The sequence below is a fragment of the Diachasma alloeum genome, unplaced genomic scaffold (assembly GCF_001412515.2).
Source record: "Diachasma alloeum isolate Michigan unplaced genomic scaffold, Dall2.0 Dall_scaffold_00214, whole genome shotgun sequence".
In the NCBI taxonomy this organism is placed as follows: Eukaryota; Metazoa; Arthropoda; class Insecta; order Hymenoptera; family Braconidae; genus Diachasma; species Diachasma alloeum.
In genome coordinates, this window is record NW_021680379.1 from 1,259,284 (window position 1) to 1,271,706 (window position 12,423).

Sequence of the window (12,423 nt, forward strand, 5' to 3'; positions counted from 1 at the left end):
CAAGATATGAATGTTTTTTTGGGCTCAAATGAAAGAGCGGGTCGAGAAATGGCGTGCTAGGGCCTCTAAACATGACAAATGTCTCTAAAGATGATGTCTGTTTTCAATTGAAAAGCAGAGTTGTGACATCATCGTCTAGGAGGACAATGGGGTCTAGGAGTATGCATAGAACACTGGGGTCTAGGAGTCTCCCCTGGTTCAAAACCATCTTTAGAGCCCCTAGTACGCCATTTCTCAACCCGCTCTTTCATTTGAGCCCAAAAAAACATTCATATCTTGTCTGACATCGCTGCTACAAACTCTGGTCATCAAAATTGTTAATTTACACAATAATAGGAGTGCATTGATGATTTTTTCTTAACTCGCAAAAATCTTCAAACAATTTTCTATCCATTGGTGATAAAAATTTTTGGAAATAATGAAATAGGGGGGATAACGCCTTTGTTTCAGGGGTGATTTTTCAAAAATTTATTTTAAAAAAACTACTAACTAGCAAATGTTTTTTATTAGCTCGCGATTTTCTTCAAAACTACTTCAATGAGGAAAAAAATAAAAATTTGGAATATCTATATATGAGGGGCTAATTGATCGGATCTCAAGTCTAATTTTTCCGAACAAACTTAACCTAAAAAGTGGTTGAATGTCATTTTGTCCCACGTTTGGCCCTCTGGAGGTCTAATTTTTATCGAAAATTTCTTTCCGTGCAATTGAAAAATCAGAAAAACGCAAATATCTCGAAAACTTAGTGTGAACGGGTATTCATATTTTAATTGATCTTGATAGGGCGCGGCAAGACGAGTATTTTGAAAAAAATTAATCGGACTAGTACCGTGGTGGCACCAGTTTTCGAATGGGACCCAAATAGCCGAATTTGGAGCACCCGTGCGGCATAATTTCAAACGAATAAATATTCAAAGGCCATTTTCATTGTTTTTCTCTCAAAGTGCAGTTATTTCTGCATGAATTATAATATTTATTTGCATTACACAGAATGCAATGAATTCCTAAAATTACATTTATCTAGGGTGCTCGATCAACTGATCTGTTTATCAAGCTTTATGTAGTGCACAGACGGTTGGATTCAGTCACATTTCATAAGGCCCTGGAGACATAATCTAAGCAAACAATTGCTTTCAATCAGTTTCTATGAGTTGAGGGATAATTTTTGGATCGACACAGATTGAAACAAAACGAAAAATAAATAAAAATCTATAAGAAATACGGCACTCGATATTTGAGTTCACAGAATACGAGGTGGGAGAATTTGGCGAATATATTCTTTCTAACCTTATAACCGAGTTCATACCTGTCTAGAATAAACGTGAATTGAAAATTCAACAGGGGGCTTCAAAATGAGCTCATGCAATCAAAAAAGAGAAGGATTTGAAAGAGAAGAAGCTAAGAAGAAGAGTCCCAACGTTGTGACGAAGAAGCTTCTTCGCCACAACATTGCTCCAACTTTTTCCCCTTCACCCCTTTCCCCTTGCAGAAAGGTGCCGAGGGGGAAACAGTTGAAAAGAGTTCATTCGCTAGTCTTTAATTAAGTTTTTACAGTTGCAATAACAATAAAATTGCTCTGGATGTTTTTTATAAACCATTTCCTAAATTTTCTTCGCCCAAATCCCATTAATTCGCGTTATTCGAAAACTGCGCAAACGTTATTCGACAACTGGGGTGGGTCGGTTTTGGACATTCGAAATCTGGGTTCGGGGCACTATGTTTTATTTTCGCGAATATTCATCTAATTCCGAAATTTTCCAATTAAAATCAAGTGTCTTTTTATCGAAAAAAAAATCCGAATTTACATTTGACGGAAAAAGATGGAGATAACCCGATATTAATGGCTGGGTACCCCTTAACCATTCAAAAATTGGTGCCACCACGGTAGTTTGAAAGATACTGAACAAAACAGTTTTTTCACAAAAAGTTGAATATCTTCTAAACCACTTGTCCGATTTCGTCAATCCACAATCCCATCCTGCAATATCATAGGAGCTACAATCTCACCAAATTTCAACCTTCTATCAAAATTTTTCCAGGAGTTATCGTGCACAGAACGATTTTCTCGTAAAAACGAAAAATGTCTATTATTATCAAACTGTCCGTAGTTGCATAACAATATGGTGATTTGATTTGATAGTTATTATCACAAGGAATATTTAGACGTGAACAAAATTCAATTCGGTCACTTTTTTTCGAGATATTGAGGAAAAAATATTTTTGAGAAATTGCTGTATCTCGGAAACTACTTGACCTATTGAGCTGAAATTGCACCCAGAAGTGCTCCAAAGTAATACTAATTATGTGACGAAATTTGAGATTTTTCCGATCGTAAAATCAACGATTATAAAGCTTCCACTCGGAAGCAAAAATGGATCGTCACATTCATTGTGTATTTTTTTTAACTCTTCTAAATTCTGTTTTTGAGGTATTAATGCTGGTGTGAAGTGTTGTTATACGGAAATATACTGATTATAATTATCATTATAATTATTATATTGCTATTATTATTCTCTATTTTTCAAATAAAATAATCCGTAGAAATAAGGGGAAATGCATCCGGCGACGGTGGCCGAAGTGGTTAAATCGCTCGGCCAGACAGCGGGACCCGTGAGGCGCGGGTTCGAGTCCGGCTTGGGGCGATTGGAATCAGGGATGTGAAAAAATGACATGACACGTCATTGACCGGTCATATGAGATATCAGTGACAGTTATGTGACACGGCTAACCGTGACAATTTATTGTCACAAGACACAAACGTGACTGTTTTACCCTGTGACCGTCACATCCCATTTAATTAGTGCCACCTCAGGTGGCGGCAATTAGTTCGAAATTCGAAAATTTCCCATGATTTTCTCCATGGATGGGCAATAATAAAGCGTCAACATGCGTGTCAGTCCTATTTCAGTTGAAAAAAAAGATCAGTAGTGAGTTTATTGACTGTCATTTTTCTCACTAGGAATGGTCGAACAGTTGAGGTGAATGAATAAAATTAATGATTTCACACCAATTTTTCATCACACTTTTTCACATGATATTCATCTGACAATTTCCTCAATTATGATTTTGACCAATCAGAGTGCAGTATTCGGGGTCACGTGACGCATTTCACACTGATAATTTCCCCGGCTGCAGGGAAATTATCAGACTAATAATTTCCCTGTAGCCTGTCAATTGTTTTCTACGAATTTGACAGATATTCCTCACATTTTGGTGAAATGTGTCCCGTAACCCCGAACACTGCACCCTGATCGACCAAAATCAGAATTGAAGAAATTGTCCTCCGAATACCCCTCGACCTTCAAAATTCATCGGCTATTTCTCCCAAGTTTTCCTGCATATCAACGATCGGAATCAGTTTTGCAGACTAAAATCACGAGCGCGCAGCGCAAGCCTCTCGTTGCTGTACAACAAAACATTCGGGAAATATCCGATAATTTTGAAGGTCGTGGGGTTAGATTATAGCTGAAAATTACACACAATTTTGAAACCGGATATTGTACGGAAATTTTCAACTCAAAAATTCACTCCACACTCAACATTCTCTGTCTGAAGGCTTCAGGCGATGGGTGCGTTGGCAAGTAAACCCTTGCATCGATAAACCGGTGCAATTTGAAAATTTGTGACAAGATTTTGTAACAGAAAAATTTATGACGACCACATTACATCTAACTAGTTGATTATCATATGTGAGTCGGCAGTGTGACCCACATTATGACATGAAAAAACCTGACGTTACATGACGGTCACATGACGGTCATATTTTCAGTTCAGCGACCTAACAGATTTCAAAACGTGACGTCATTTCGCATCCCTGATTGGGATTTTTAATCTTTCGGAAACCGTCGAACGGAAGTCTAGACGCCGAGAATCATCGGAGAAGTGTTCGGAAAACATTATTTGATACAGCTCGGCCGATGGACGCCCATGTCGACCAAGGTTTTCCAGGATTTCTCTTGGTCACCAGGACAGTCTGTACGTGGGGTACAGCTCCTGGGGTACAATGCGACACGGTCGGAGAGGAAGTCGCCCCATGAAATCGCAAATATGTAAAAACTCGAATAGGGTATATATAGCAAGGAAAATAAATAAAAATAAGGGGAAATGTTGTTAAATTCAATTGAAAAATTACTTGAAGTTAAAGACCGCGGGTCCTTAGAATTTAGTATACATCCCTAAAAAGGTTAACCTTTTCCTCACTTTATAAAATTATTACAATATGATTAATCCGCTTGATGTATGATTGGCGCTTATTTTGCTCATCCCATCGTTAATTACACAATGATACGAATAACGATGTTGCAATATGTGGTACGTGCTCGTATATCACAAAGTTCTTAACGCGTCACGTGTGGGAAGATGACAATGCACCGGTGGCCTCGCGCCCGATATACCCAGTGCATGTACACACGAGTGCGTAGCTCCAGTGCTACCAGTCAATCCATACCTAACACCGTGAAACTGCTCATCTTGCGGTGCGCAAAGGGCCAATCATAATTTTCGTTGAGATGAAAGATAAATTTTGCAATCAATTCTCTGCTTTTTTCAAATTCCCCCTGACCCCGCCATAATACCCTTAAGGAGGGACACTACTGAAATTTCAAAGTTCGCAATAGAAAAATGGCCTTCGTAATATTTTTCTCACATGTGTAGTCACTAAAAAATATGTTTTAACCCCCCTTCGCCCATTCAATATAGCGGGGAATATCAAACAATTGAAAAAACCGATTTTGTCATTTGATGAAAGTCTAAAAAGTGAGTTAAAATGATCGGATTGTCTTGGGATTGATATACGATGTTTAGAGCACTGAAATAAACAAAGCTAAGGACGGAAATTTTAATCGGATAGTTTTTAGATTTTAGATCATCCGGAAATCAGGAAAAACAAATCAAATCAAAGCCCATGCTGACCTTTTAAGACCAAGCACGTGCTAGACTTATCTATATATAAAATATCTCTCTATAGTATAAAAATGCAAATCGACTTCTGGTGATGAAAATTTGGTACTCGAAATTAAGATTTCAAAATTAAGGGTCGCAAGGGTCAAAATAAGGATCACGAGAGTCAAAATAATGGTCATGAGGGTCAGAATACGGGTCATGAGGGTTAGCATAAGGGTCACGAGGTCCCGAGTAAGTGTCATAAGTGTCAAATTACGGGTTATAAGGGTCAGAATAAAGATCATGGAGGTCATATGGAGGTTGGCGAGCGGAGCGAGCAGGGGTGTAGCCCCCTAGTATCAAATAATAATAATAATTTTTAATATTCCCAAGTTTAGCATATGCTTGGCGAAATAAAATGTTTCACCTATTTTTTAATAGAGTATTTTAACTGAAAAATGATAAAAGGGAACTAAGTATTTATTTCGTTTTATAACATTTCACGGTCTTTCTTCCTTAATTAAAAATAAAGATAGTTATTCAATAAAACTCATTATTCAACTGAAGAACTATTGGAACTACTGGAATTATCATCATCAAAACTATCATACAATATAGTTTAAATATGAATTCTTTGGAGAAAATTTGGATGAAAGGGATATGATCATTTCTCGTGAATAAAATTAATCTTTAATTATTTTTCAATTGATTTCGTTATTACATGCAATGAAATTACTCATTTAATGTTGCAACATGAAACGATGGTTCGCTAATCGCAACCTTTTGATCATAATTTTAACGATGAAAGGAAAATATTAAAATGAATTATGAATGAATACGAAAGAGCTTTCAATCAAATGTCATCTACAAAAAGGAGCTGCGAATGAATGAGAATTGTTGAGAAATATATTTCAATGAGAAAGAATAGTTCTGCTTTCCCCCTCATGACAAACAAATCAATTGCAATTCAACTCGCATAATGACACAAATACGCAATTACTTCTTTCATTTCTCTTCTAGTCCTCAATAGTCGGATTTATCCTGTAAGTGAAAAATAGAGGGAAAATGGAGTTGATGAACAGAGGTACGAGGCCTCAGTGTAACTATCATCTATCCATACAATCTAGCCACTGTATCTCATGCGTGAGCATAAATAATTTAACAGAGACTCGATGAGGAAAAATTACAAACAGCGATCACGCACGAAACTCACTTGGCAAAGTCAGTGTTTTACTACATTAGAAGTACGGTGATGTAATCGGTATTTTTTTTTACTTTTTTTTTGTGTCAGAGCGTGACAACAGTGGGTTTGATATTGAATGCGTGGGGCTGATACGGTTCTTGGAGTTTGGAAGGTTGGGAAAAATCGATGGTGATGGAGGAAAACTTCAGACATGTCGGCTAGAATATGAATCGCCTGAATTTTTGAGGTGTTTGTCGAAGTATTATTCTCACATTTTACCTCTGTTTGACTTTTTTCATTGGAAAAATCAGAATAGAGAATACATCCCTGCATTGAAAAAAATATAAGCGAAAACTTATAAGTGAGATATAGTGATTTTGCCGGAATTATATCTTGAATATATCCACCTTATTTACCAGGTATATGCTAAATATTTTCCGTGGCACATATGTACACACATATGTCCAACATATATCTCAGATATTGCATTTTTTGGTGGAAAGTATATCACATATAAGCGGATATAAGTGACATATATTTCTGTATATATAGTTTTTCCATGTGGGTCAATTAATTTGATATAGGGGAGGGTGGAGTAAAATTGTGCATAACTCAGAAACAAATTTATCAATTGAGTTCAGTTTAGGCTCGTCGCAAAGGAAAAGAATTGTTCTTTGTATTGAAAAAAAAAAACTATTAAATTTCATCAACATTTCAACCCCTCATGGAGACCATATGGTAGTCATATAAGGTCATATGTGCGTCATACAGAGATCATAGGATGCTCATTTGGTGGTCGTATGAGGATCAAATGACCTTCATATGCGCCTCATATGACCCCCATATAACCGCCGTGTAACCCCTATATGACCCCATATGACCATGATATGATTCCCATGGCCACTATATGACACTTTTGGCCGTCTTTGTGACCTTTATGTCTCTAAATTTTATGGGAAATCTAGTTGAAAATCTCATAGGAAATCCTATCTGGAAAATCCTATAGGAAATGTTCGAGTTCTCCATAGGATTTCCTATCCCTGATGAATCAAACACAGAGTTAACTGTAGGTTCATGGAAATTTCCCAGAGTTTCTCTCTTTCTTCGTTGGATTTTTTCAATAAACCCAGAATTGACCCAGAGTTAACTCTAGGTTTGATCTATCAGGGATAGGTAATCATATAGGAAAGCCTATCCGGAAAATCCTATGGGAAATGTTCGAATTCTTCGTAGGATTTCCTACGGGAAATCCTATAGGATATGCCATAGGAAATCCTACAGAATTTTTTCATGCGCGTACCCCCACTTTCTCGAATGGAGCTCCGACTCGACGTCTCCACCACTCAGATCCAATATCATTCTTTCCTGACGGCGATAATATGCCGTTTCGCTAAAATTCGATGAAAATTAAAATTTAAGTAGGGCTTTCATTAAGCCGCGCATAATTGATTGCTGAGTATTTGTTCCATTTCTATACCTCCTTGATCCATTGATAGGTAAACTTCTCGTTACGATTAGTGATTAAATCATCAACGAGAATTAATGGCATTATCGTTACCCTATAACAAGGTAATGAAAAATGAATTTAGTTCCATTACTGATTATTACGAAAATAATTAGAATCTTTTCTCCATTAATCATTGATGCCGTAATGGAGAATAAATTTTGCTCCATTATTAACGATGAACCGGCGATGACTGAATATAGAAGGTGTGGCAGAGGCGAATCTATTGTATTCATGCGGAACACCAATCCCTGAACAAAAAAATTTGGTCTCTTCCAATTAAATATCTAGATCATATTTGAAGTCTTCTATGGACAAATATTTTTTTAAATCTTTATTCAATTTTTTTCCACATCATGCATGTATTAAAACTTCTTTATATTGAATTTTAATAATAAATGGTAAATCATTAATTTGTGAACAAAATGGCAACGTCGGCGCGACATAATACTTTATTTCTCAGAATTGGTAAACCTGTCACGCTCTATTGAGGGTTTTCGCTGTACATAGTCACGCGCATAAACCCGCGTAATTTTTTTTTCATCGCGACACGTTTACCCGAAATTGTATATTTCGATACGAGTGCGGAAAAGTGACGTTTTAGGCACGCTTCGATTTATAGGGCAAAGTAAGAAGTTTCTTTTTTGCACAGCGTGATGAAAAAGTCGTTATCCACGACTTTCGAAATTCCTATTGATGAAAACAATAATATAAATACTAAATTTAAATAATAAATACTAAAATAAATACTAAATAATGCTAACAATGCTCATTTAGTATTTAATACTAATTTAAATACTAAATTTTGATACTAAATTTAAATTTATAATAATAGTAAATGAATCCCAGGGCCTCTCTGTGAAGTAACCAGAGATCACTTTAGATCCACAACTCTCTTTTATACACGTTTGAATTTACTGCGTTTATCCCCACCCAATCGGCAGGTGCTGCGTTGTCGCATCAGTTCACAACTGCGCGCGCAGAAATTCTAATTTTCAGTAGTTTTTTGTTAATTTTGGTTAAAAAATGTTTCGAACCGATGTATTTTTTCATGCAGACGGTATATTTATCAATATGTCACACGTGGACGAAGTTTCGTGGCATTGGCTGCATTTTTACGTTCATAGTGTGGATTTTTCTATATTTGCCATAAGAACCCGGATTAAATTGCACGTTTAAAAATAATTTATTTCATTTGAACCATTCTCTGTAGCAATCTAAAACTCCACACAGGGCTACGGAATATATTGAAGAATGTACTCAAAAAATGTCATAAAATTGACAGCATTTTTTTTGCCTCGCTAGTTCATCGTTAATGCCAAAAGACATCAGAGTGTAGTTTTATTAGCCAGTCTTAATGGTAGTAAGAATCAGATTTGTTTTCATCAACCACTAATATAGTACACACAGAAAAACCTAAATATAATTTATGACGTCGTATTAGTAAATTACATTCAAAATCGCCGTCAATTACAGTAATATGAACGTAATTTACGATTGGTATTCGTAAGTTACAGTTACATAAACATCATTTACGGTTTCGTAGTCGTAAATTACGATGTTATTTTCGTAAATGGACACTTATCTAATTAACAACGAATTTTCGATCAAAATGCCATGATTCTTAGGACGAATAGGGAGGTTCAAAATGTTAGAGTCAAAAAATGAGGATCAGAATATACGGTACAAAAGTTGGGGGCTAGACAGAGTGAGGGTTAGGATATAAACTGTGTGTAGTCCAGGGGCTGCCTGATTTCCTCGATGCGGGACAGTCCGTCAGCGACGACGTTGTCCTTGCCAGAGACGTGGCGGATGTTATCGCTGAACTGACTGATGAAGTCGAGATGACGGGACTGCCTAGATGATGACTTCTCTGGCTTCTGGCGGAATGCGAAGGTGATGGGCTTGTGGTCGGTGTAGATAGTGAACATCCTGGCTTCTACCATATGCCTGAAGTGTTTGATGGCTAGGTAGATTGCCAGGAGTTGATGGTTGAATGCGCTGTATTTTCTCTCTGCTGGGCTGAATTTCTTAGAGAAGAAGGCTAGCGTCTCCCAGTCCCCATTGATGTGCTGCTGCAACGCTGCGCCCACGGTGTGATCGGAATCATCGCAGATGAGTGTGAGCGGCCTTGGGATAAGCCAGGAGTGCAGCGTCTGCGAGGGTGGTCTTGCAGGCGATGAAGGCTGCTTGGGCTTCTGGAATCCAGTTGATGGGCGTCTTTCCCTTGATGTAGCCCTCCAGAAGTCCGTTGAGTGGGGCCTGGTCTTGAGCAGTTCTGGGTATGAATCTCCGGTAGATATTCAGCATACCCAGGAACTGACGAAGCTGTTTGGCTGTCTGAGGTGTTGGGTAGTCTAGGATGGCTTGGACTTTCTTGGGCAGCGGCCGTGTGCCCTCCTTGGACACCTGGTAGCCCAGGAACTTCACTTCTGGCTTGCCGAGGACGCACTTCTATGGGTTGATGAGGAGGCCATACGACTGGAGTCGCTCAAACAGGATCCTGAGGTGTTGGAGATGCTGCTCTGGAGTTCCTGACGCTATCAGAATGTCGTCGATGTAGGCGTAACAGAAATCCAAGTCTCGCAGTACCTCGTCGATGAAGCGCTGGAACGTCTAGGCGGCGTTGCGTAGGCCGAACGACATGTACGAAAATTCGAACATGCCGAACGGTGTAGTGATGGCCGTCTTCTGAATGTCTTCCTCAGCAACTGAGATTTGATGGTACGCCCGGACCAAGTCGATTGTTGAAAAAATCTCCTTGCCCCAGAGCGTCTGGGAGGGTCCTGGATGTGGCGAACGGTCTGGAACTGTACGTGCGTTGAGTGCACGGTAGTCTCCGCAGGGTCTCCACTCATCGTTCTTTTTCTTTGCCATGTGTAGTGCCGATGACCATGGGCTATTTGAGGGTCAAGCAGTGCCAAGTTGAACCATGGTGTGGAAATCCTTCTTGGCATTTGTGAGTCGATCTGGAGCCAGTCGTCGGGGTTTGCTGTTGACCAGTGCTCCTGGTGTGGTCTGGATATGGTGTTTGGTGTTGTGCTGCGGGGGCTTGCCTGCCCCGTCTGGTCTGGTGAAGCTGGGAAACTGCTGGGAGCTCGTGGTACTCTGATGTGCCTGTCACCGTTTTGATGCTCGGCAAGTCGACTGATTCGACTTGACCGAATGAGGTAGTGAAGTGACTGAGTCCACGAGCCTACTGTTGCGAAGATCCATCATTAGTCCGTAGTGAAACAGGAAGTCCGACGATGGGTTTGGAGACGTCGGCGATGACGAAGCGCCAAGGAAACATCCGTCGAAGTCTGAGGCTGAGAGCGACGCTGATGGTGCCATACGTGGGAATGATTGTGCCGTTCGCCGCCGACAGCTCGTATGTGGACTTTCGCTGTGGCTCATGCACCGACCGTCGTGGGAAAACGCACAGATCTGCCCCGGTGTCGATCAAGAAGCGTACTTTGCTCTCCTGACCAGTGATGAAGAGGTGGCGGGTTGTCGGGCCTGAATCACTAGCCGCCATTAATGACTGCTTGTCCCATTTCCCGGAGTGGCGAAGTTACACGGCTGCATGCATGTCCTGGCTTGGTGTCCAAATCGCCAATGGTACCAACATGGACCATCAATCCCTGGCTGCCGGTGCTTGGAACGTGATCTAGATCTGGAACGTCTAAAGCCGCCACCACCTGGATGTCCTCGGTCTGCTCTCCTTGTCCGCTTGAGGCTCTCGATCTCGTCTCGCATCGAGTTGAGCTTCTCGTCAAGGGTGAGAGCCAACTGAGAGAGTTTGAGGCTGAGGAGTGCCTCAATGCCGTGGGCGGATGTCTCTGCGATCTGAGGTGCGACTGGTGGGATCCTCGACTTCAGAATCTGGATTGTCTTGTCGGCCAGTTCTGCGGCATCCTCAAGAGCAGAGTTGCGTTGTGTGGCCAACAACGCCTGGACGTCGGCCGGGAGGCGTGTTATCCATAGTGTTCGCAATGTGTCGTCAGGAAAGCTGGCTCCTGCCAGGTTGCGTAGGTGATGCAGAAAATGAGACGGTTTCATGTTTCTCATTTCTGCGCCCTCCAACAGTCTCCTCGTCTTCTCTTCCTGAGAGGAGCTGAGGCATTTAATGAGCTCCATCTTCAGGTGTGTGTAAGAGTTCTCCAGTGGTAAATTGAGAATGATGTCCCTCACCTCGAAGGCGTGCTTCGACTTGAATAGCTTGCCACATATGTGTCCAAACTTTGTCGCCTCGGAGGTGATGCCGGCTGCGTGGAAGCTGCGGTCGGCAATGCTGAAGAACAGCTCTGGGTCTTCAGGAGTAAACTCTCCTAGTTGAAGAGCCACTCGACCGATCTGGGCCATTCCTTCAACCAGAAGGCTCTGCTGTTGCTCCGGGGTCATCATGGGAAGCAGCGACTGGTCGACGAGGTCTGCGATGACTGTCGGGACCAGTGGAACTGTCGCTGGGCTGTTCTGCTGCTGCGCTGGTGCGTCTCGCTCCAAGATCATTAGGTCCTCTGGGTTGCTGACTGCTCGATGTCCACGATTTCAATTTTAAATCACGTCGGGGTCACCAATTTGTTGAGGTGAGCAGGTTCATGGAACGATGTGTAGTCCAACGTTGAGCGAAATTGAGTTTATTATTTTCCTTTGAGTTTCTTTTTATGTACAAAATATACAAAGTTATGAGAGTGTAAACCATAAGAGGACTTGTACTCTGTGTGACCAAGTTGAGTGTTCGAATGATGAGCGTGGAATGATGATGAGTGTGGAAAGTGTGCGATATTTAAGTGGAGTGCAAGGATGTGATTGGTGGAAAATTTGGAGAAGGGATGAGTGAAATCCTGGCTTCCGATTGGTTCGGCGCTGTAAG

General features: G+C 40.5%; 1 protein-coding gene across 1 annotated transcript; it reads right to left on the minus strand.

Annotated features, from left to right (window-relative positions):
• Window positions 1-11,084: 11,084 nt before the first annotated feature.
• LOC107037150 lies at window positions 11,085-12,059 on the minus strand. Its single transcript, XM_015255538.1, has one exon. The coding sequence runs from the start codon at window positions 12,057-12,059 to the stop codon at window positions 11,085-11,087; it is 975 nt and encodes a 324-aa protein (XP_015111024.1).
• Window positions 12,060-12,423: the final 364 nt, after the last annotated feature.